General features: G+C 50.7%; 1 protein-coding gene across 1 annotated transcript in view; it reads right to left on the reverse strand.

Moving 5' to 3' along the window:
• The window catches only part of MOV10 (Mov10 RNA helicase), a 360,143-nt gene that overhangs the window by 173,364 nt on the left and 161,166 nt on the right, over positions 1-25,613 (reverse strand). Inside the window, exons 8-9 of the mRNA XM_086923342.1 lie at positions 22,015-22,169; positions 19,483-19,659 (exon numbers count right to left, since the gene is read on the reverse strand). Of these exons, the coding sequence (XP_086779468.1) occupies positions 19,483-19,659; positions 22,015-22,169 (332 nt within the window). The remainder of the gene's footprint in view (positions 1-19,482; positions 19,660-22,014; positions 22,170-25,613) is intronic.

Genomic DNA, 25,613 nt, shown 5'->3' on the forward strand with positions numbered 1-25,613 from the left:
ATGTCAGTATGCTGTTGGTCCTTATGATACACTAGTGAGTTGCCTAGAAGACAATTTATTGTATTTTTATTTAAAGAGTTTTATAACAGGAAAATGTTATCCAAAGGTTTCAGAGTGCTGTGAAAAGCAAACCCCACAATGTGTTACATAACATAGTATCTCATATACACAAACTATAATAATCACAAGAGAGTTTGTGGTTCAAGATAGGGCTTCTGGCGTGGTCCAATAGATCCAGGTATATGTGCATCTAAGTGAACACAATGACCCTGCAGTAAGTGTCTCCGAGTTGAGCTAGGTTAGTACCTTGCATTATGTTAAGAATCTGTCTTGAAAAATCCTTTTAACCTATTTCTTGAAACAGTTTGTTGATGAATTCAACCAAACCTCTGACGGGCGAGAGTTCCATATTATTGGAATGATCTGGTGAAGTGCGGACCTAGGTCTTTTTTCTGAATCTCAGTTGTTCCAGCAAGAGAAAGTTGGCACATTGTAGAGATTAACTACCACCTGAAATCTTGAGCTTGTTTTTTCAAGGTACTCCAGTGTATCATGGTGTAAGGCGTTATGCATCATCCACACTATCTCCAGCTGGATCTTGCTTAGACTGGTAGCCTGTTGAGACTGGACAGCAGGTGTGATATGGTCAAAGTGTCTAGTATCAGTTATTAGTCTCACCGTGGCATTCACGGACACCTTGAGTGATGCTGTGCTTGATGTCGGTAAACCGGTTAGTGTTGCACACCCATATTCCAGTCTGGATACAACTAAGGATTGGACTGCGAACCTGAGCTCTAGTGGTGGGATTAAAAGTTTCACCTTCTTGAGAAGTTTAAGGTGGAGAAATGCACTGCATGTGGATGATCTGATGTCTGCCCGCATGCTGAGATTTTTATCCAGGGTTATCTCAAGGGATTTCATTTTTGTACATTTCCAAATAGCCCCGTTCTGCATTCAAGTAACTCTAGAAGGCAGTTGTGGTTAACTGTGTAGAACGCCACAGATAGGTAGAGTGGGAGAATGGCAGGAGTCATTCTGGTCCGTTATGTTAAGTGTCATCCATGATGATTAAGATAACCGATTCAGTGCTGTGACCTGGTCTGAAACCAGACTTGAATTGGTCTAGAAGACTGAACTGTTTAATATCTTGACATAATTTGTTAAGTATTCGGCGATCTTTGCACGGATGGCGCGCGGACATCTTTTGGCATTCTATCTCACGAATACGACTTGTCGGCTGGTCAATTCCTTTTACATAATTTGATTGTCCAATCCCTTACGTCAGCATGGGGAGACATGAACGCTGAACCGGAAATGCATCTACTTTTACAGTATTTGCATGTAATGGGCAATGGAAGTCACATAATACATTGGCTGACTGAAGCTCTATTAAATCACACCCTACAGACTTTGACATCGCTCCGTACCCGGTGGGAGGAGGACAGGGGATATCCATGGACTGACAGCGAATGGGACACAATCCTGGCCACTCCTACGTAAATACCACGGAATGCCAAATCACGAATTATTCAGACCTATATCATAAATGGGCATACTATCCCCTGGAAATGGAAATTATTTAGATCTGTAGTATCAGCTATTTTTAAGGAGAGGTGCCACTTTTGCCATCTTCAAACATTCTAGTATGATTCCTTGAATTGATGAGGAATTTACTATTTTCAGCCTTAGTGGAAACAAATTGAATGATGTTTTATGATTGAGGGGGAGGCGGATTAAATGATGGAAATCAGATATTGGTTTCATAGACGCTAGGTTCTTGTTCATCTCATCTTCAGTGAGGGTTTTGAACTCGCTGCATGTGGCCTCATTCTAGGTCTCAGTGGGCTGAATGTGGATTTGGGGTTTGCCCACTAATGTGATTTCTCTGTGATCGTGGAGTATGTTGTTAAGCAATGCGGCTGTTTGTTAAATTTTCAGTATGTTCTCCTTGAAGATTGGAAGGCTTTACAGTTTTCCTTGCAGGTACTCTTGATCACTGTGGGATGGCAAGATCCTGTCTGCTGCTTGACACTTTTTAAAATGCTCATTGGCTTATTTTTGGCTCTGTCTAGTTGGGATTTGAAAAAAGATGCTTTTGCATTCCCTATTGTCTTATTGTTGGGGTTTCTTACCTACCATAGCGGTTTGCATTCCCAAATTAGGGTTCTTGCCTCCATATTTTCTCTAATGATTTAGAAAAGGGGGTGGTGATGAACAGAGTGTCTGAATTAAGCAGACCACTCTTACCCAGTCCAAAGATCAGGGCTTGATCCATCACCGTTTTTTAGCTCACTGCACCATCCCAGCTCAGAACTTGGCTATATGCAAATTAGTCTGACCCTGGCCCAGTGCATCATGGGAACAGGGCAGACCAAACTACCAAGCCAATTCTTTTTTTTTTTCACAACCAATTTTATTGAGCAAATGAGCATCAAGAATGTGGCATCTCCACACACCAAGAACACCACAACAATATCAATATAGTAATTACATAGGCAGCAAATGATAGAGCAGACTCAGAATAGGCTCAGTATAAAAACTCCCCAGCAACCTACCCTAACCCACAACGCTACCCCCCCCGCTCTGAATACCCCCCCAACCCCACGTGTATAGAAAGCAATAGAGAAAAAATATATAGGCAGGTGTAATGCCACCGGGGCGTTGCTGCATCAGGCCAAAATTGTCACTGTAATCAAATGTCCTCCTCCTGCTCCGCCAGGGGGTCCAAGGACAGACCACGATAGTCGGCCCATCGCTTCCAGATTTTGTGGTGTTTGCGCGGGCAGCCCCTCGCTTCAAAGATCGGCCTCTCCAGACCCATAAAATAATCCAGCCCAGCCTTCCATGCAGACAGGGGGGGAGCCCTCACTGACTTCCACGCCCGGGCCAGGTCCCGCTTAGCCACGACCAGCCCCAGGAGCAACAAGTGGCGCTTATATACATTGCCCCCAATCCCTTCCATAATATGCAGTAGGCCCAGCTGGTGGGTACGAGGAAGGTCCCAGCCCAGGACCTCAGCCAGGCAACTCCACACACCCCTCCAGAACCCAGTCAGCCGGCCACACGACCACACCGTGTGCATCAAGGAGCCAAGCACCGCCCCACAGCGCAGGCATTCCGGGGATGCAATCAAACCAGCCTTCCACAACCGTTCATGCGTATAATAAGCGCGATGCAAGTATTTGAATTGGATTAGCCGGAGCCGGACCGCAATGGCGGTTCCACGTGGGGATTCCAGCGCCTCCCTCCAATCGTCCTCATCCAGGGGGCCCACATCCTCTTCCCACGCCTCCCGAAGGGAGTGTAGGGTGGAGGAGCAATGAATAACAAGTGTCTGGTAAATCCTAGAGACCTTCCTGTCCCCCAGGTCTCCCATAAACACTTTAGCCTCGACTGGGCTAAACTCCGGCAAGGAGTCGAGACCGGTGATGCTCGGGGTGAGGGCATGCCGCAGCTGGAGGTAGCGGAAGAACTGGGACTGAGGCATTTGGAACTCTGTGCGGAGCTCCTCGAAGGATTTGAGGGTGGTGCCGGACATGACCTGGCCCAGTTGTGTAATCCCAATGGCTTCCCAACCCTCAAACCCGGTCAGGGCCGCCAGCTTCGGGAGCAGGCCGTTATGCCAAAGCAGCGTCTCAGCCGTCAATCTGCCCCACCATCCCATGCGGCGCAGTGACTGTCGCCACACCGCAAAGACCACACCGGTGACCGATGGCAACCCACGGCGCAGGCGAGCTGAATAAAGAATGGTGTGGAGCGTGCGATCACCCATGAGCAATCGTTCCAGAGCATAAGCCGGATCGCCCCTATCACCATACCACCATTCATTAAGGACAAGTAGTTGGGAAGCTTGGTAGTAGGAGAGGAGGTCCGAGGTCGGCCAGGCCACCACAATATGTGGACAGAAAGCACGTCTTCAAGGCCACTCTGGCCGCACCGCCACCCCACAGGAAGCGGCCCAACACTGAATTAACCTGACGGAACCACTCCAGGCCAATGGGGTGTGGGAAATTCTGGATTTGGTATAGGAGCCGCGGAAGCGCCACCATCTTGAAGATGTCCGATCTCCCAAAGATAGTGAGCGGCATTCTGGACCAAGTCTTGACATCAGCCTGGACCCGTTCCCACACCGGCAAGACTCCACGCGCCCAGGCCACCGCCCGCGACTCTGAGAGAAAAACGCCCAGGTATTTTAAGCCATCCGACGCCACTCGCAACTCAGCAGCCCAGGGGTCGGCAACCACTCCGCCACCCAGCACCCACAGGGTCGATTTATTCAGGTTAAGATGAAGACCCGAGACCTCGCCAAACGCCCGCATGATCTCCAGAACCCGGGGACCCGATCGCCGTAGATCAGTAAGGAAGAGGAGGACGTCATCCGCATACAGTGCAATCCTATCCACCAGGTCCTCATTCCAGACGAAACCACGCAACTGGGCATCTGCTCGTATCCGCGACGCCAGGGGTTCCATGGCGAGGGCAAACAGGTATGGGGACAGCGGGCAACCCTGCCGAGTACCGCGACCTATACGGAAGCGCCCAGAGGTAGCACCGGCCACACGGACCGAGGCCGTTAAGTTAGTGTAGAGGAGGCGAACGTACGACAAGAAAACCGGCCCCAGGTTGAGGCGGGCCAACAGTGTGAACAGATATGCCCAACTCACCGAATCAAAGGCTCGGTCCATGTCCGCCAGGAGGAGTGCCGCCTGTTCATCTCTAGCACCCATGGCATCCACCGCTGCCTGCGCCCGCCGAATATTATGCCGGGTGGCCCTGCGAGGCATAAATCCAGCCTGGTCGGGGTGGACTAGGTCAGCAATGTGGGGCAAGAGGCGGTTCGCCAAGGCCTTAGCCAGAATCTTGGCCTCGATGTTAAGAAGGGAAATCGGCCTGTAAGAGTCGTGCCTGTCCGGTGCCCTGCCCGGCTTCAAAAAGACCACGATTTCAGCATGACGCCAATCTGGTGGCAGCTCTCCCTGAGCCCGTGCCGCCTCCAGGGCGCAGCGATAGTGGGGCCCCAGCTGGACGTGAAACTTTTTATAGAATTCGCTTGGGTAGCCACTCGGGCCGGGCGCCTTACCAGTATTTAGTTGACCAAGGGCTTCCCCGAGTTCCTCAGCCGTAAGCGGGGCATCTAGGGCGGTCCTGGTCTCATCAGGGATGGCCTGCGGTAGCAGGTCATCAAGATACGTGGATATCTCGCCCGTCTCCAAGTGATCACGAGGAGCGTATTGCACCTCGTAATAACGGGCAAAACTAGCCGCCAGCAAATCCGGGTCGGTCATGACCGAGCCGTCATCCGCCGTAAGGCCCGGCAACACCAGGGGCTGGAAGGTCGCCTGGCATAACCTATGCAGCATAGAACAGGACTTGTCGCCCCACTGATACACCCTGCTGCGCGTGGCGAGCCACGCCTGCCGGGCTTCCTCGTAAAGGACGGAGGCGTACGACTGTTGGGCCTGCAGGAGCTGCCTCACACTACCTTCGTCGCCCCCGAGCCGACCACGCTGCTCCAGCTCTACCAAGCCAATTCTTATACTGGGAAGGAAACAAGCTATCGGGGACCGGTTTCTGGCATTTCAGCCGTCTTCGGCCCGGCTTGCTTGAATCCTGATGGTGCAATGAGCTAGGGACTCACATCTGAGTATACCCTTCCACGCTTATGGTGGACAAAAATGATTCAGAAAAGGGGGTGGTGATGAACAGAGTGTCTGAATTAAGCAGACCACTCTTACCCAGTCCAAAGATCAGGGCATGATCCATCACCGTTTTTTAGCTCACTGCACCATCCCAGCTCAGAACTTGGCTATATGCAAATTAGTCTGACCCTGGCCCAGTGCATCATGGGAACAGGGCAGACCAAACTACCAAGCCAATTCTTATACTGGGAAGGAAACAAGCTACCGGGGACCGGTTTCTGGCATTTCAGCCGTCTTCGGCCCGGCTTGCTTGAATCCTGATGGTGCAATGAGTTAGGGACTCACATCTGAGTATACCCTTCCATGCTTATGGTGGACAAAAATTATTCAGAAAAGGGGGGCCGAAGACGGCTGAAATGCCAGAAACCGGTCCCCGGTAGCTTGTCTCCTTTCTGGTGAAGAATTGGCTTGGTAGTTTAGTCTGCCCTGTTCCCATGATGCACTGGGCCAGGGACAGACTGATTTGCATATAGCCAGGTTCTGAGCTGGGATGGGGCAGTGAGATAAATAACGGTGATGGATCAAGCCCTGATCTTTGGACTGGGTAAGAGTGGTCTGCTTAATTCAGACACTCTGTTCATCACCACCCCCTTTTCTGTATCCATATTTTCTCTAAGCACGTCTGAGTCTCTTACTTTTTAGGTTGTGCTTACACAGAGCATCCAGTGAGCAGCAAGATGGATTGTTCACACTTCAATGGGCTTACAATGCGCCAACAGTATACCATTAGTTGTTTTTGTTGTCACTCTTTTGCATTCTTTAGATTGCTTGCCCATAGGCTTACCTTCCTTCCTTGTCTTAGGTCCACCTTGGAGAATGGAATAAGTATCTGTTCCTCCTCATCTTTGTTCTTCCTTATCTTTTTTGTAAAACGCTTTTTATATTTTATAGGCGGTCCAGTATTATTCCTGGACATGCAATGTGCCTACTTTTAACACAGACATATGGCTTCCTTTTTTTGTTGCTTTCAAACTATCTGCTGTCTCTATTGACAATATAGTTACTTACACCCACAACTGTACTACTCTACACCACTCTATTCTACGCCACTCCACAGAATGCAACTCCAAACCACCCCACTCTTTGCCATTGTACTATAGGTCACTTCACCCTTCTCTATGCCACTCCACGGTTGTATGACAGAAGCACGCGTGGTTAAACCACGCCTGCCTATACCAAGCTGCCCCAACAAGAAATGAGTCTTAACACATTGCTTGTAAAGGGATATGCATGGTAAAGTTCATATCCCAGCCCCCTCACCCCAAAACACTGCCCCATCTACAGTCCCGCCCTAAGCCCTAAAACTGTCCACATTCCAAAAAACTGTCCCTTCGTCCTTCTGCCTTGAACCTCAAAACACACCCCCATGTCCTAAAAACGTCCAACCGAGCCCCCGTGCCCCGGCCCTAACACTGCCCCCAGCCATGAAAACTGTCCTTCCTCCCCCCGCCCTAAGCACTAAAAACAGACTCCCATGTCCTAAAACTTACCCCAGCCCTCCCGCCATTTGCCCCATATACTACCCCCCAGCCCGGAAAATTACCACAACCACCCCCTTCCCTGAGCCATAAAACCCAGCCCCCTGCCCTATAAACAAACAATCCTGACCCTCCTGGAGCCCTAAAAACTACCCCACCCCTAAAAACTACCCCCACTCCCCAACAACCAGCCCTACTTAACCAATCCTTCCTCTTCCTGTGCCCGGCCATCTGAGCATCTAGACATGGCACTGCCTTAACTAGGCATATGTGTGGTTAAGGCATATGCGTGGTTAAGGCACATGCATGGCTCAGCCCGCGTTGTAAAGGCTGCTTCGCCCCACTCCACGAAAATATATTCTACTCCACACCACTCCACGCTACTCCCCTCCTTTATACCATGCCACTAACTTTTAGCCATTATGAACAGCAGCCACACTGCTGTACAACATGGCTATATGACGTTGGCACAGCCAATAGCTCTCACAGAGGCAAGGTCTATTGGCTTTGCCACTGCTTGCTTCGTAAAAGTCTTTGTTGAACCAAGGAGGGGAGAATTTGTTTTGTGTCTTTTGAGGTAGACCATAGCTACCACCTCTAATGTATCTGACATTATTTGGTTGTAGTGTTCAGTAAGCTCATGTATGCTCCTTATTTTGTTTAGTGGGGGAAGGTTTCTCTAGCACCGGGAAGTCTGGTCATCCCAGTTAATGTTTCTAGTGTCTCTCATACAGTGTTTTTGTTTGATCTCTTGACATTTTGGTGTGGGTGTCAATATAGAATATGATTTAGTGATTAACTGACCAGTCAGTTGAGATGTTGGCATCTGTGGTAATGGCACCTCTTTGTTATGATTAGATCAAGCATAGCCCCTTTTGGGGAGTGTCACACCTGTGCACACTTGTACCAGTTTATGATTGCTAAGTTTTTCAGGAGTAGTGACCTGTATGTCTTCCTCATTGTTCCAGTGGAGACTGAAGCCTCTTAGAAAGATGGATTTTGAGTGTAATAGGCAGTGTTCCATAGTGGTTTCCAATAGTTGTTAGAGGAACAATAGGTTGTCCCCTGCCGCATGGTAGAGAAGTTGAACTGCCTTCTGTGTGTATTTCAACGCCCATGTATTTGCAGGAAGATTCCTTTTCCACCACGAATGGCCTAATGTGTAGAGTGTCCGTACATAACTGCAATCCATCCGACCAGTCGTTGAGGAATATTTGAGTTGTTTGATGGTACAATTAGGAGGTGCCAGGATATCCATCAATGGAGTGGACGACTGATTTACCTTGGTTCAGAATATCATGTCAATCTCATGAAACAAGATGGATTTGGCAATGTCTGTGCTAGGTTTATCCACCGATCTGTACTCACTTTAGTGTTGTCTCTGATTTCTAGTGCTTGTTCTTGTGGTACTGGATAAGCACGTCTATACCTTCCAGCGTGATATTTGTGTGTTGCTCATTGAAACGATCGGTATCTCATAGGTTGGTTAAGTGAGTGTCTGAGCTACATCTTGATAGGATTGTAATAGGTCTATCGTGTCTGCCTCAGATAGATTTGGTCAGTGGGGTTTTTTAGCTAGTGGTATGGCTGGTTGTGTGGTATCATAAGGGTGTGTGAAGGATAACTTTCATATGTGTGCGACTAATGCATATGTTTTTACCTCCAGTATGACTAGTGAGGTCATATTTAAGTTAGTAACAATACCATTTAGATCTTCACTAAGAAAGTTGATTTTGTGTTCCAGCTTATGGAAACTGCATCCACAATAGATAGGGTTATACTTACCTCACAATGCTACACTCCCTTCTGTAGACTACTTTAAAAGGACAGTAAGGGATTCCCTCAAATCTTGTTAAGAAGAAACAAACTGAGGGGGGCGCTAGAGGGCGCGCTTGCGGAATGGCTGCCTGAAACCGCAGCTCCCGCTCCTTGGTCATTGATCCTGCTTAGATCCTTCGCCACGGGGTGCCACATCGATCCCAGACGACCGGATTCTGCATCGGAGGGGTGCCCTCTGCACTCGTTTCAAGTTTGGAGTGCCTGCGAGCCCTAGCGTGGAAGTTACAGGCTGCTGAAAAGTGCCCGGTAATTGCTCTGGAGCTCCTTGAGGCGGCCACACGGACACTGCCGCTACGCGATCCCGAGGCCTGCCACGAGGCTCCCAGGCCGCACCGAGACCTTGCCACCCTGATCCTTGCTGGGACGACGTGCGGAGGGGGATGTGAGGGTAGGCGGACGCTGCGGACACTCGCCTTGGGTCTCCCCCCCCCCCTCTCCCCCCAGCCGTCACCTTGCTGGGTCCGTGAGATGACTGCTACTGTTGTGGCGCCTGCTGCCATCGCTCCTCAAGTCCACCATACCTGCTGCCCATAGCGCTGCGGACCTGGGATTGCACAGCGCTGTCTGCCAGGAATATCGACTGGGGGCTGGGATTGCCCCCTGGTGTGCGGAGTCCCGCAGTCGCCACCCGCAGCACCCGCCTGGGAAGTGCTGGGAAGTGCTGTGCACGATTGGGAGCCGAGTGCGCTGGGGGCCACACACGCGCAACACAGCCGCCAATCCGAGTGGCGCCAACCGGTGAGTCGTGAAGCCCCACCGCTGTGCTGGTACTCTGCTCCCTTGGATTTGACCCTGCGGCCGGCCCTGACTGCCGGTACTTTTGACCCGTATATTGCTTGGCATCCACGCAGCGAGTGCATGACATTGCAGCCGGTTGTCCAGGCCTGGACATACTGCCATTGCCACTAAGCGTGTTTCCACCACGCAGCGCCACTGCTGACCACGACCATATTGCAATACCTAGGGACGCACCAAGCTCGACACTTACCTGCCTGCTGCTGGCTGGTACATACCTGCAGTGCGCTACCGTCCCTCAGTCTCACCTGACTCCGGTCACTGCCATGGGGCGACCTGAGACTCGCCAGCCTAAGCTGAGCTTCGACAACACCCGCAAAAGCGCCACGTCGACACAGATGAACCCGGGACCCAGTGTACCGCCTCCGCAGCCTGCGCCATCTTCTGCTCCTGCTGCAGACCTTACCAGCCTGATACAGGAGATGCGTCAAGGCTTCGCCACTGTAGTGGAGAAGGTAGATGGCGTCACGGCTCGACTGGACGCCCTGGTTCACAAGGTGGATCGCCATGAGGAGCGTCTCACAACTGCGGAACAGAGAATCTCCGACAACACCGATGCCGCCACGGTCCACACAACGCAGCTGGCAAGGATGGACAATCTCCTCCGCATCATAGCGGCAAAGAACGAGGACTTGGAAGCGCGCAGCCGCCGGAATAACATTCGCATTACCAATGTGCCAGAGTCCACTGCCACGGGCAGGATGGAGTTATATGTGGAAAAATTGCTCAAGGGCTCAATTGGAGAGGAAGCTTTCTCGTCCCAGTTCATAGTGGAGAGGGCCCACCGCTCCCTGGCACCTATGCCCCAGCCTGGCCTGCCACCGAGACCTATAATCGCTCGACTTCTGAATTATCGCGATCGCGATACGGCCCTCAGAGCTGCCCGGACTCAGAAATCACTGCGGTATGAAGGTATCACATTCTCCATTTATCCCGACTTCACGCCGATGGTCCAGGATGAGCGGCGCAAGTTCCTTCCAGTGAAAAAAAAACTGCGGGAAGCCCAAATAGACTATGCCCTTTTATATCCTGCGAAGCTTAGAGTTACCCACCAAGGCAAACAGCGCTTCTTCACCAACCCGCAAAAAGCTGAAGACTTCCTGAAGTCGATCCGAAGAGCGCGCAGGGATGATCATGTGCCCGCGGACGATCAAGAGAATGCTGATCTACCTCCGGAGCACCGTGAAAACTGATGGACCTATCGTGCTTTGAACTACATAAGCATCATACCAACCTACAAGCTGACAACGGCTCACCGCCTGTGGGCTGGGGAGATACAGAAGCGGCGGACTGTCTGGACCTTGCACCCCACTGGTAACGTATACCAAGGACCACTCTTTCGGCCCTAGACTCCACCGAGGGCGGTATAGTTCTGGAGCTATGGGCCGGATAGTGGCGGTGCGTACTTTCTGATGTACCCCTGTCGGGTATTCCCCATTGACTTGTCGTTTGTTTGGCTGTTTGCCACACTGCAGTTGGGGGGGGGTTGGGGGGGATGGGGGGGGAGTCACGTTAGGGGGATCCATGGCTACTGGCATGATTGGGATGCTGGGATGGGTGGGGGGGGGTTGGATTTCGAGAGGTTGCAACTGCATAGACTGTGTACTTATTTGCAAACTTGGTGTATGGTTTGGGCCTGCGGAGGCGGATGTGGTTTCAAGATTGGGCGCCTTTGGGCATTTCCGCCTCTACTGTCGCTATGTCCATGGCTGCTATGAACACAACTGCGCGACTGACATGTTTGTCGTGGAATGTCCGGGGGCTGAACGATGCCAAAAAACGCAGGAATGTTATTGCCTACTTAAACAGGCATCATGTACAAATTGCCATGCTGCAGGAGACACATATGCCCATGGGCAGGGACACGTCATTTGCATCGAAATGGGCTGGTACCCGCGTGTTTTCCTCCTATTCGTCTTATGCGAGAGGTGTGACGATTCTCATTGCCCGTGGCGTACCTTTCCACCGCTTTGGGGAGGAGGTGGATGGGGAGGGGCGGTATGCTTTGCTATGGGGTAGGGTGGGGCATGACACCTATTTATTTGTCTCAATGTATGCACCGAATGTTGACTCACCTGCCTTTTTTTCCACACTGTGGGGTAGGATTGTCTCCGTTGGGGCGCGGCACATCGTCTGGGGTGGTGATTTTAATCTGGCGCTGGCGCCCCACCTTGACAGAGCTGATGGTGTCAGTTCCTACAAACCTCGTGCCAGGGAAGCCTTGGAGGGTGTGGTAGAGGAGGGTGGACTTCTCGATGCCTGGAGACACCTGCATCCCTTAGGACGAGAGGGCACACATTTCACATCACACACCGGGACATGGGCGCGCTTAGATTATTTTCTGGTCACCCGAGATATTACCAGAGGACTGTTAGGAGTTGACCACTTGCCCAGAACCTACTCAGACCACAGCCCTGTTAGGTTGCAGTTCCAGACCCCTGGGTGGGACAGTCAGAGACCACAGTGGAGGTTAGGCCCCGAAGTGCTCCTTGACGATCTCTTCCGCACCGAGTTGGGAGAGGAAATCAGGGACTTCTTCCCTAGGAATAAAGGCTCGGTCGAGTCGGTTGAGCACATATGGGAGGCCTTCAAGGTCACTATCAGGGGGTTTTGCATTTCCAAAAGCCACGGGGTACTACGAGACATCTTGCGTACCATCACCACACTAGAGAGGGAGCTGCGGGACCTAGAGCTACAAATGGTAGGGAATACTGACCCACGCCTACAGGTAACCTTTCGGGAGACATTATCCAGATACGAGGAAGAGGCTGCCAGGGAAGCAAAGTACCGGGGCAAACACTGGGTTGCCCGGAGATATTGTGAGGGGGATAGGCCTGGAAAAGTACTAGCTGCACTCACACGTGTACCACGAGAACACAACACTATATTAGAACTTACTGATGCGACTGGTGCCACCATTAGAGACTCAGATGCGATACTCACTGCTTTCACAGCACACTACTCGACACTATACACATCCACAGCAGCAGCGGACGCACCATATGCCGAATATCTAAACGACGTGGCACTTTGCTGGCTTAGCGATGGGGATAGGGAGTTCCTAGCGGCACCTTTCGAGCTGGACGAGGTCCGTGAGGCCATCATGTCCCTCAAAAACGGTAAGGCTCCGGGGCTTGATGGCATTCCGGCTGAATTTTACAAAGCCTATATCGATATAATGGCGCCCGTGCTTAATGAAGTCTTTACCGAATCCCTCACTGATGGGAGACTGCCCTGCTCTATGCGCGAGGTAGCTGTCACCTCCCTCCTGAAGCCAGGTAAGGAGCCCACCTCCTGTGACTCCTACCGTCCACTTTCCCTTCTAAACTGCGACGTCAAGATCCTTGCCAAGATTCTAGCTACACGACTCTCGCTGCTCATGGCCAGAATTGTCCTACCCGACCAGTCTGGATTTGTAGCGGGCAGATCCACGTCCCATAATCTCCGCACCCTTTTCTCCCTGCTCCGTACGGTCCACCCTGACGTCCCAGTAGCGGCGGTGTTCCTAGACGCCACCAAGGCGTTCGACTCTGTTGAATGGCCCTACCTCTTCTCGGTCTTGGCCAGTATGGGATTCCCTAAGATGTTCTTGGCCTGGGTGCGCCTCCTGTATACGGACCCTACGGCAAAAGTACTAATAAATGGAAAACTGTCACAGCCCATTAACCTTACAAGAGGCACCCGTCAAGGATGCCCGCTCTCGCCTCTACTATTTGCTATCGCGGTCGAGCCTCTGGCCTGTCGCCTGCGTCAACTACACCGAGCTGGAGCGGTACAATGCCTGCAGCGGCAAATTGACGTGTCCCTCTATGCGGACGACATCACGCTGTACGTTAAATACCCGTCCCTACACCTCAATCCCCTGCTTCGTGAATTCGTCCTGTTCGGGGGGCTGTCTGGTGTTCACATCAATTGGTCCAAATCGCAATTCTTTCCTCTTACAGACGCGGTGCACGACTTCCCCCTTGATTATCCACTGGTGTGGTGCCGAGATGATCTCCGCTATCTAGGGATCCGTATTGCTCGGGGCAAGGACGAGACACTCCGATCTAACTATGGAGTAGCCATGACCAAATTGACTGCCTCCGTCGATAGGTGGATCACGTTGCCACTCTCCATGGCTGGAAGGGCCTCCCTCATAAAAATGGTGATACTGCCCCGTTTCCTGTACCTTTTCCTAAACATCCCCTATTACCCCGGTGCCTTCTTCTTCAAGACACTCCACACAGAACTGCGCAGACTCGTTTGGGGTGGCAAATCTCCCCGATTAAAGTGGTCAACGCTGACCCTTCCCTATGACCAGGGAGGGTTCGATGTCCCCGATTTTGAAACATACTATTTGAGTGCACAGGCGCATTTTGCCTATCACTGGATGGCTCCCACTCCCTTCATGCCACATATAGCGGTGGAAGACTGGATAGTACACCCGCTCCCGCTGAATGGCCTGCTACACTGTCCCGAGTCTTCCATCGACACTGCGGATACCTCGGTATCCTGCACGTTGGATGCATGGCGCCGCATCGCTCGGCGATTACTATGCACACTGCCCTACTCCCCCAGGCTACCGCTTACCTATCACCCGCGGCTTTCCCTGTTGTCGGAGCTGGGGTTCCAGCGGCTCTGTGGCAAGCTTCTTATCACCCGCTGGGGAGATCTGTTCCAAGACGGTCATTTTAAATCGGCTGACCTTTTCTTTAGAACGCACGAACATACACCCCTTGAACTCTTCTACTATGTTCGGCTACGAGCCGGGATGCGGGACATCCTACCCGACTACCCTGATGAGCCAGCGACCCTACCGCCACTGCACTTCCTTTTAGGGTCTCAAGATGGGACCCATTTGGTCTCTGGGCTCTACCGCCAAATCCGGAGTGCTGCCCCAATGCAGGCCTCTGCTGCCCGCCTGCACTGGTCTGCGGAGCTTGGACTGGAGCTTTCGGACAACCAATGGCAGCACTGCTGTGCATTAACCTCCCGCATTTCTGCCAGTTGCAGATTAAAAATTATACATTACAAATTTCTTCAGAGAATATATTACACGCCGGTTCGGAAGCACAGATTTGGGCTAGCCGATAGTGATCGCTGTGAGCGTTGTCGTGCAGAACATGCTGGTTTTCTTCACCTGGCGTGGTCCTGCCCCCAGATCGCCGACTACTGGCGACAGGTCATCGAAGCCGTTACGGAGATGGTAGACGAGGAAATTCCTGCTGACCCACTGGTAGCCGTCCTCGGATACACCAAGCAGTTGCCCAGAGAATACAGAAAATTCATTGACATAGCATTGCTTCTGGCCAAGCGTCGTGTTGCTTGCCGTTGGAGCAGGGGCAGAGCGCCCAAGTTCAAGGACTGGTTGACTGATTTAACATACTGCCAGGACCAGCATACCACCTTTGCTGAACTGCTGCCTCTTTCGTGCCGACCCAGGGACGTTTGGGATCCACTGGTACACTACTTGCTTAAACACTCAAACGATGATGTGCAATCAGATGACGTGCCTGCCACCCCCCAGCGCCACTGACACTCTTCCCATACATGTCCTGTGATCATGGGATGGCTTCATGGCCTTCCCTCATTGGACATAAGGCACTGCCCCCGCAGAGTCCCCGTAGAGAGAGCTGCCCCGCCTGGGCGGGAATACCCTATCTCCCCTCTCCGTGCCTACACGTTCCCATCGCCACCACGACGCGAACTCACCTCCTCTGGCGAGCTGTGGCTTTCGTGCCCCATGGCTTCTAACACTGACACCCCACGGACGCCAACGTCCCTTGAGCACTAGCACTGGACACATCACTACCCACACCGCGCCTCCTGCTGAGACCGCCAAAATACACCATTGACACACATTTCCACTACGCAGTCATACACTGCCTCTTAGTTGTAACCTGGTTGGGGAGTTTTTTGGTTCCTGTTATGCAATCTACAAAACAGCAGTGAGAGATTTCTCTCGCTCAAAAAAACCTGTTCGACTGCTGCTCATCCTAGCTTGGCCCACATCATCGGACATGGAGACTATGCTGTTTCAATCTGTAATGTGCCGTCGGGCCCCCGGGATGCCGACAAACGGGCTGTGTATTGCATCTCCTATCTCGCTGCCGGCCTCCGGGTTGTAGGCGCTCCAAGCTGTGTATTTTACTATGCCTCTTTTTCTCAATAAAGCAGATTTGAACCCCAAAAAAAAAAAAAAAAAAAAAAAAGAAGAAACAAACTGAATCAATTGTGACAGAACGAAACAAATTCATAGATGGTTATTGTTAGATTATATTTAAAGAGCGCCAATCACCAAAGGTCTCTAGGCGCTAGTAGCGTGGACCAGAGTCCCTTGGTCCCAAGTATAGTCAGTGCCCTGAAGGAGGATTTAGCCGAATGCCTCCGTAAACAGAATGGTTTCAAGTTTTTTCCTAAACGGAAGTAGCATGGGTTCCCTATGCATATTATGCAGAAGCTTATTCCAGATCTGGGGGATCCAGACGGAAAAAGCCTGCCCCCCCCCCCCCCCCCCCAAAAGTAGTTCTATTAAAGTGCAGGCAGGCTGGCCTCAGATGACCGGCGGTGGCGTCTAAGCACATAGGGCTTCAGGCGATCTTGGATATATTTGGGCGCCACTCCAGGTTTAGCTTTATGCGCAATACGCAGACTTTTGAACCTGACCCTCTGCTTGACAGGGAGCCGGTGTAACTGTATTAGCAGGGGGGGTAGCATGTGCTCTTCTCTGTAATTTAAAAATCAGCCTAGCTGCATAATTTAAAACCACCTGGAGTTTCCCCAGGAGTTTGTCAGGGAGCCCTGTGTATACTGCGTTGCCATAGTCATAACATGACAGTATTAGGACCGTCCCGATAATACGCATGGTAGAGAATGACAGCAGGGTACCGAGCTTTTGGAGTTGCTGCAACAAACTTGTGAAGCTCCCCACCAACGCTGAAACCGGATTGTTTAAAGTTAATTTGGTGTCTAATTTGATCCCAAGGCTCTTTACAACTGGTACTGGTGTCGGGGTGGTACTGAGCTCTTGGGGCCAGAAAAGATTTTACCAGGGTGAGGCCTCTGTGATTAGAGCCAGCACCTCTGTCTTATCCGGGTTCACTTACAATGAATTAGAGGTCATCCAGTTCATGGTGAACCAGAGGATGTTCTGGACATTGAGCTGTGCTTGGGGACCATTATTAACTCTGACAATTAGCTGGGTGTCAGCAGCATGGTTGATTACCTAGAAGTCTAATTTTGCAAGGGCTTACTCCAGCGGCTGGAGATAAATATAGAATAGCACACCAAGTCTTCAACAAAGCCGACGCCACCATCGCACCCCATCTCCGAGACACCATCAACTCCTCCTTCCACACCGCCACCTTCCCGGAGAGCTGGAAGCACGCCGAGCTGAACGCCCTCCTGAAGAAACCAACGGCGGACCCCACCGACCTCAAGAACTACCGTCCCATCTCGCTCCTTCCTTTACCGGCCAAAGTCATCGAGAAGACCGTCAACAAACAGCTGGCCGCCTTCCTTGAGACGAACGGATCCCTCGACCCCTCGCAGTCCGGGTTTCGGGCCAACCACAGCACCGCCCTGATCGCAGCCACCGACGACATCAGAACCCTGATCGACAACAGGGAAACAGCGGCCCTCATCCTCCTGGACCGCTCTGCGGCATTCGACACCGTCTGCCACCGAACTCTAGTGAAGCGCCTTAGCAACATCGGAATTCGAGAAAAAGCGCTGGAGTGGATCATCTCGTTCCTCACCGGAAGAACCCAGAGAGTCCGCCTCCCTCCGTTCAGATCCGAGGCCACCGAAGTCATCTGCGGCGTACCACAAGGATCTTCACTCAGCCCAACCCTCTTCAACGTCTACATGAGCCCCCTCGCAGCCATCGCACGCCAGCACAACCTCAACATCATCTCCTACGCCGACACCCAGCTCATCCTCTCGCTCACCAGCGACCCCACCACCGCCAGAGCCAACCTACAAGAAGGGATGAAAGACGTCGCCGACTGGATGAGGTACAGCCGCCTTAAACTGAACTCGGACAAGACGGAAGTCCTCATCCTGGGATCATCACCCTCCGCCTGGGACGACTCCTGGTGGCCCCCGGCCCTGGGCACCGCTCCCAAACCGACGGACCACGCACGCAACCTGGGCTTCATCCTGGACTCCTCCCTGTCAATGACCAGACAAGTCAACGCCGTCTCATCCTCGTGCTTCAACACCCTGCGCATGCTCCGCAAGATCTTCAGATGGATCCCCACGGAAACCAGGAAGACCGTCACCCAGGCACTCGTCACCAGCTGACTGGACTACGGGAACACCCTCTACGCCGGAACCACAGAGAAACTTCAAAAAATACTCCAACGCATCCAAAAAGCCTCCGCACGACTCATCCTCGACATCCCCCGACACAGCCACATCACCGGACACCTGAGAGACCTGCACTGGCTCCCCGTCAGCAAGAGAATCACGTTCAGACTCCTCACCCACAAGGCTCTCCACGACCTGGGCCCCAAGTACCTCAACGACCGCATGACCTTCTACACGCCCACCCGCCAGCTACGATCGACCAGCCATGCACTCACCACAGTACCACGCATTCGCAGAGCCACCTCCGGAGGAAGATTCTTCTCCTACCTGGCAGCCAAGACGTGGAACACCCTCCCCACCCACCTTCGGCGAACCCAAGACCATCTTGCCTTCAGGAAGCAGCTCAAGACCTGGCTGTTCGAGCAGTAACTTTCCCCTCCCCCAGCGCCTTGAGACCCTCCCGGGTGAGTAGTGCGCTATACAAATGACGTGATTGATTGATTGATTGACAGCACGGAGCCTTGTGGGACCCCCCAACAAAGGACACCCTGCCTAGACCTACATTCCCAGTTGAGACCGATTTTCAGGAAATTCCCAGCCGCCGGACACGGGCCAGCAGGTGTGCATGGTCCACCGTGTCAAACGCGGCTGAGAGATCGAATAAGATCAGTGCAGAGGGAATCTTCTTGTCAGCTGCTAGCTTCAATTCATCCAGCACTGAGAACATCACCAATTCAGTGCTGTTGTGGGCCCTGAATCCTGCATGTCATGTGCGTAGCAGCTGGTGTTGTTCCAAGAAGGTCAAGAGAGTTTTGAGCACATGTTGCTCAAGAACGTTGGCCAAGAAAGGTAGCTGGGAGATTGGTTGAACTTTTTCAAGTTGTTCAGATCTGACAGTCAAAAAGTCCAAATCACTCTTGCGGTTGTAGCATAAAAATGCAATCAAAAGGCAAACTGCTGAAGATCCCATTGTGGAAATCTCAGTTATAAAAACGAAAACACTATTACAGGCCCTCCCCTCTCAGGCCTCTAACACATCAGAGAAGAAAACATGGTGAACTGAATGATTCCAATGGTTTAAAGCAGTTACCAACATCTCCCATACAAAAGCACACAATGCAGAGGCAATTTGGGGTGTTTCCTCACTGTTAACAGATCGGTGACCTTTCTTACAAGAAAATAGTGCTTATAAACTATACCCAGCTAGTTTGTAAACTAGAAACAAAGTGATTGCAAGGCTTTCTTCAATCAATCTGCAGCAAAGTTGTAGTTGAGAAAGCATTCTTAAATTGCAATTAAATTCCTAATAGGACCTACTGGACCCCATACCTTGGAAGAACACAAACATTGTTTTTTAGTGCACTATTATCTGACCTTACCGCAGTTTTGTTCCAGGAGGTAGGATGCACTTTCCGTAGGACACAGAAGGAAAGAGGACATCTTTCAGGTGGTTCTGTACCGCAAGCTCCACTGCTCTATGCTGCACTCTCAGAGGCAGACGATTAAATGTGAAGGTGACATCAAACTTCAAGTGGTCAACAAACTTGCCTAAAAGGCTGCAAAACACAAAAAGATTTAAAACGATCCACCAGCATGATAAACTAACAACTTTTGAAATAAGACCAAACATTCTCGACTGCAATCTCTAGTTTTCTCGTCACCATCATCTTCACAAACAAATATGTTTTATTGTTTCTACATGTTCCTCCTTCTAGTCCTAAATGTTATGAATTTTATCCCAAGTTTCAGTCACAGAAAGCAGGCTTCTGTTTGAGCTGGATAATCAGAAGAGTGAATGCAGTAATTTTTAAAGCTATGTTTTGGTTGTTTTCTCAAGGCAAGTGTTTGTTGCTGGAGATCTTTACCAATTTGAGCATGTGCCATTTGAAGGACTGATGGGTGTACTTCCTGGAGTGAGGAACATGTAAGATGAAGCAGACTATTGTGTCTTGTTGCAGTCCACAATATGGTATGAGTTTGGTTATTTTATAATATATTTGGTGGCTTATATCACACAAAAATTATACAGAGTTTGCATCTCTCTTGACACAGTTGCAAAAAAGCCTAGCTAACACAATCACATAAGCAGCTATCACATAAATCCCAAAATCCCCAAATTAGATAAGTAATAGCACATGAACAGTTAAACTAAATGTTAGCCGTAGGAGACCCAAACTATAAAATAAGAATATAACTTAAGTAAATATACAACAAATTGTTTTATGAAGAGAGGAGTGCTGTTCTGAACTAATGTTAAAAACTGCTACATGTACAATGTAAAGTATACAAGACTGTACATTTTCCACATTCCCCCACATCGTTTCTGGAATTAATGCATACACCCTCATAACCATTTCAAATGAATCCATTTTTTATTAAGTCAAATACCTAGACTGACTTATTCTTACACAATTAAAAAGATTATTATGCATTAAATGTAATAATGAGTGCACCTAGAATTTTACATACAAGTATGTAGTACCATTGTCAGAAATGGGGCTATTAATTTGGGAGGGTGGTACTCATACTAAATCAAACCCTTTATTTAAGTCAAAACACATTTCTGGGGGAATTTCTGCTCAACCCCTGGTAACTATAGCACACGTAGCAGGCAATCATAAGACTAGTATGCAGTAAGTTCAAGCATTACCTACAATTTTTAAGAAAAGAACACAACAATAAGATCTCAAACCAATTAAGAATGAAATGGAGGAAGATTGAGCAAAAACATAAGATTAAATTAGTTTAGGGGAACTAGAGGTATATTGTTTATTGTTTAGGTCAAACAGCACCAAGAAAAACTAAAGCACCAATCAAAAGTCACTGTTTTCTATGGAGGTGCAATTTCAGGTCCTCTGCAATAGAGCGGAGGTTGGATATACCAATTGGGTTGCCCTGGTAACATCCTTTTTTTTTTACCTTCAGACCTTTTTTTTTATGAAAGTCAAAAACCTCCAGTAGGGCAAGGTCCAAGGCAGTGGACAGTATGGGCCCCCACTAACTTAGATATGTAGTTGTTGCTGAATCCGTTGGCTTTGGCACCTAAATCTATATATTGGACTAACCTGGGTAATACTTCACACTTACAAACTTAAGCCAAATCTTATAACCAACGTACTCCAATGGGTTGTGGTACAAGACAAGTAGGATGACAAAGACAGATCAACAGAGCTAGTGCAAAATCTCCTGAGGGTTTGTCAAAGTCATGAGGCTCTGGTAGCTTGCACCCATGATCTGGGGATAGAGTATGGGTACAACCACAACAAACCAGTCTTCGGCGTTAGTAAAAAATGATGTTTTACTTGCCACCACGCCAATCCAGGAGTCCTCTCATTAAAATCTTGTCTCTTTACTTCAAAGAAGGGAACAGTGAAAGGTTTCAATTCTACAGCTGACGGACAAGGAACAGAAAGGAGCATGTATTAACAAGAAGTGATGATCAAGTAAAGCCCGACACGGTTTGTGAGGGGTCCAACGCCAGCAGATTTCCTTTGAACAATCGGTCTGAATGTAATTTAAGAAAGAGAAGGCATGTGTCAACGATGGGATATATGGCATCAAAAAGTGCTGTATTTTAATAATTGAATGGACCACTGTCCTAGTTAATGGCTCACGCCTTTTATTTCGTTGCGTTTTTGGCTTTTTTTTATTCAGTCATGTTAAACACTTTGGGCGGTTATATCCTCAACTTGGCACATGCTGCAAGAGTTAGGTTGACGCCAACAAACTACAGAGGAGCACAAACAAAGCAAACAGGTAGTAGCTATGCAATAACAAGAAAATCTAAAATTGCAGAAAGTTGAACTATGCCAGTTTATCTACATTCCTCACCTCAAACCCGACATGGCTTCAGTGACACACCCAGTACAAAGTAAAATTATTCATGATTGAGAAAACACCAGCAGTCTTACTTTTGAGAGAACCCCAACTTCACTTGTTCAAGTTCCACAGCGTGCACATAGCCTTTGTACCGAATGATATTTTGCCCTCCGTGTTGGTTGGCATGGGTTACAAAGAGATGATCTCCTCGGAGCACTGAAGGTCTATTTTCAGCAACACCAGGTACCTGTAGTACAAGAGGAATATCAGGCAAACCCACAAACAAATGTAGCTGGTCTACTATAGCTTCAAATCAACCTTATGCAACTCCTGCTAAAATCAAGAACTGAAAACAGAACCTAAATCTTATATCTAATATTACACTTAGTACCACTTTACTATGAAAAACTGATGCCACTGCAATGTACAAATGGCAATAAGAAGCCCATTATAAATATTTACGTGCCTGTCATGTTGGGCCTTAGACCCACATGGTGCTGCAATGAGGGACAGACACGAGATTGTGGGTTAGTAAGACTGGCCAAGAGCAAGTGCGCTCCGCCCCATTTATTGACTGGGTCACTTGACTCGTGACACCAGTGGTGGGTGGGTGTAAAGTATAGATGACATCATTAGAACAACTAGACCGTGTCCAGCAGGACACTACATTCCTCCCAAACTTTAATAAAAGTGGAGACAAAACAAAGTCCGAACTTGTGGGAGGAAAAACACAAAACATGCAAACTCATAATTTTTGAAAAAGTCTCTCCAGCCGCTTGCTAGATGACGCCGGTGGAACTTGACGCTGAAGTGTTAGTTTTCTTGGGCTCAACGTCCTGGTTCTCGGTGGGCGTGCTCTTCTGGGCTGGCGCCATGGCAGTGTGTTCTTCAGTCCATTGAAATCTTGATTTTGGGGTGATGCCGAACAGGATGACCAGATGGTAGGTTTGATGGAGGTTGTCTTTTACTAATCCGTCGGGTTTCTTCACTGTAGGCAGCTTGGCTTCACATTGCAAAGGAGGGAGTGGTTGAAGGGTATCCCTCCCACTGGGATGCCCCTCTTGTGGGTGTTCTCCTGCCACGAGATGTCCCGGAGGCCCTCTTCTTCAGGTTTCCGCTGGGCATGGTGTTCTCTGCAGCGTTGCTCCAACTCCACAAGCCGGTGTGAATGGAGGAGGTGATGAGATTACTACCATGCATCCGTAGCTCTGCCTGGAGGGTGGTTGTGGACTCGTTCCTTTGTGCACAATTTCCTCCTCTGCCTAGGACGTGCAGGGTAGACGGCGACGGATCCATCTCTCATGTCGGGACCCTCTGCCACCGGTGTCCCTGAGGCCTTTGCCCTTTGGATCGCCACGGGTTTGTGTGGAGTGGTCAGTGCTCCTTCTGCCAGACGTCTGAACATTCTCCGCATCCAGGCTTCCGATCAATCCCAAAGTTGGGTGTTGCCAATGGTCCAGCCTGTTCATTCCTGCAGTCGACGGGTTGTTCGGGGAACTTATAAGTAGATGCCTGTTCGGTTTCTAGTGCCATCAATGTTTTCCTGGACAAGTGGGTCACTGTACGCGGTGTTGTGGTGAGTGTCACCTCTTCTTCTGGTGGGTGTGTAAGCTTGTCACACCTCTCCTCACCTTTCTGGATGTTGTCGTGCGACATGACTTTCTTCTTCTCCTTTCTTCATGGCGGCGTGCCCTTCTTCTCAGTTTTCCTTTTCCAGATGACAGGTGTTGGTGACTTGCTGGGATTGTTGGATGTTTGGCAGCCATGTGCCTCCGCTTTGTTGACGTTGACCTTGGGTGGCGGCTTGACACAGAGTGTACGGTTCCTCTCTTGCTTGTTGTGGGGCCACTGCCGACTCCATCTTGAGGCGGTGAGAGGGCGGCCGCTCAGTGCTGATCTTCGCCCGTGGCATCTGCGGACAGGAGCAGGGATGCCAACTGGCTCAGACTGCCGACGCTCGGGGATGGACGGTCGCCTGGGGAAGCGTTGGGATGAGACGTGGACTGCGCTTGCTGCGGCTTATGTTTGGTTCATCCGTGGGGCTGTATCCTGGGACGTCGGGTCACCTTGGTGGCTGTCTGGCGTGTCAGAGTGTGCTTCTTGGCTGGCTGTGAGTCCTCGGTCTTCTCCCTTTGTTGGCTTGTTCAGCCCACCTGTGCTCATCCGGACATCGGGATGACAGTTCTCACTCTTCTTTTCTTCGAGGGCGTTGCGTTTGGACCTCGAGGCGGCGCTGTCGTGGCGCCGGCTTCTGCTTTTGCTCTGGCATGCTTGTCTGGACTAGTCACTTGGTGACGTGTTTCTTGCTTGCTGGGCGACGTGACGTTCGGTCTTGTGTCGCTGGTTGTTGGAGCACATGGTGCTGTGGCGACCTGCCACGTGGGGTGTGAACTCCTCTCTTGCCGATCTTGGATCGCGGCCGACTCCATCTTAAGGCAGTGTGAGGGAGGACACCGTGGGTGGTCTTCGGCCTACTGTAGGGCTTCGCTGTGGCGGTGGAGACGTGTGTGTGCTCTCCGACCTGTGTTCAGCAGTGTTTCTGTGTGGAGAGGTTTTCCTGGGTGCTGACTGGGCTGTCAGGTTCACAGGCGTGACCTCCTGCGCGCTCCTGGCTTTGCGTGGTCTTGCATCTTCATGCCGTCCGTGATCCCTGGGATCGTCACTTGATTCCATTGCAGTGCTTCTGCGTTGGCGCGCTTTTGTCTGCGCTCTTCATGCGTTTCGTTGGGTGTGGAGGGTTACGTCACCATTCCTTCTTGCCTCCTCGTGCTCAGGGCGCTCCCGTTACCTCACGGGGTGTGCTTGCTTTCTTCCTGGGACCCTGGAGCAGTGTTGGCGGTAGTCGCGCTTCCTCAATCTCGCACTTGGCTGGTTGGGAGTCTTGGAACCACTGTACCTTCTTGTGGTGGTGCTCCTGTCACTGTCTTCCGGCAACGAGGACAGCTTGTGGCCACTTGGCGTCACTGCACTTTCCGTCTGTGTGGCTTCAGTGCTTGTGGTAGACTGCGCCGCTGCTCCGTTGACCTTCTTGTGCGTGGAGTTCCTTCACTCCTTGCGTAGTGCTGTACTGTGTGTGGAGTTCCTTCACTCCTGGCGCGTTCCTGCGCACTCACTTGTTGATGGCTTGGCGCCTCTCTGACTGTGTGTGCGTCTGTGCGCCAGTCTTGCGCAGCTGCATGACGTTGCTGTGCCAGTCTTGTGCTGCTGTGTGTCCGGTGTCACTGTGTAGTGTCTCTTTGGTGGCAAAGTTCTCCGGTGACTTGGCACCTGTTCCCACTGTTTGCCGCTTTGTTCATCTTGGGGAGCTCGGTCGCTCCTGCACATGTGCTGTGTGTAGCCGGTCTTTTTTTCATGCACACTTCCCTTGGCTTGCCGTGCGCTTGTTTGTGCCTTTTGACCTGCAGTGTTGCCTTCTGGCCACTAGGTGGCAGTGTTGCCTTCTGTTAGCCTGCTTCCTCGGCTCTCCAGGGGGCTGGAGCCCTTGCTAACCCCAAAGATTAGGAGCAGGGACTTCCCTTCATCTCCAGGTGAGTTTTCCTCTGTTTTCGGGAGGCAGGAGGGAACAGGCATTTCCCTCTTGTGATGCCAAACGGGGGTGAGGCATTTCTGTGAGCGCGCACGGAGGGGGGGCGCACTAGCAGCCAGTGTCCTCTCGCGCACAGCATGGGTTCATTTCGGCAGAGCTGGCCGC

Source organism: Lissotriton vulgaris, chromosome 5, assembly GCF_964263255.1.
Source record: "Lissotriton vulgaris chromosome 5, aLisVul1.2, whole genome shotgun sequence".
Lineage (NCBI taxonomy): Eukaryota > Metazoa > Chordata > Amphibia > Caudata > Salamandridae > Lissotriton > Lissotriton vulgaris.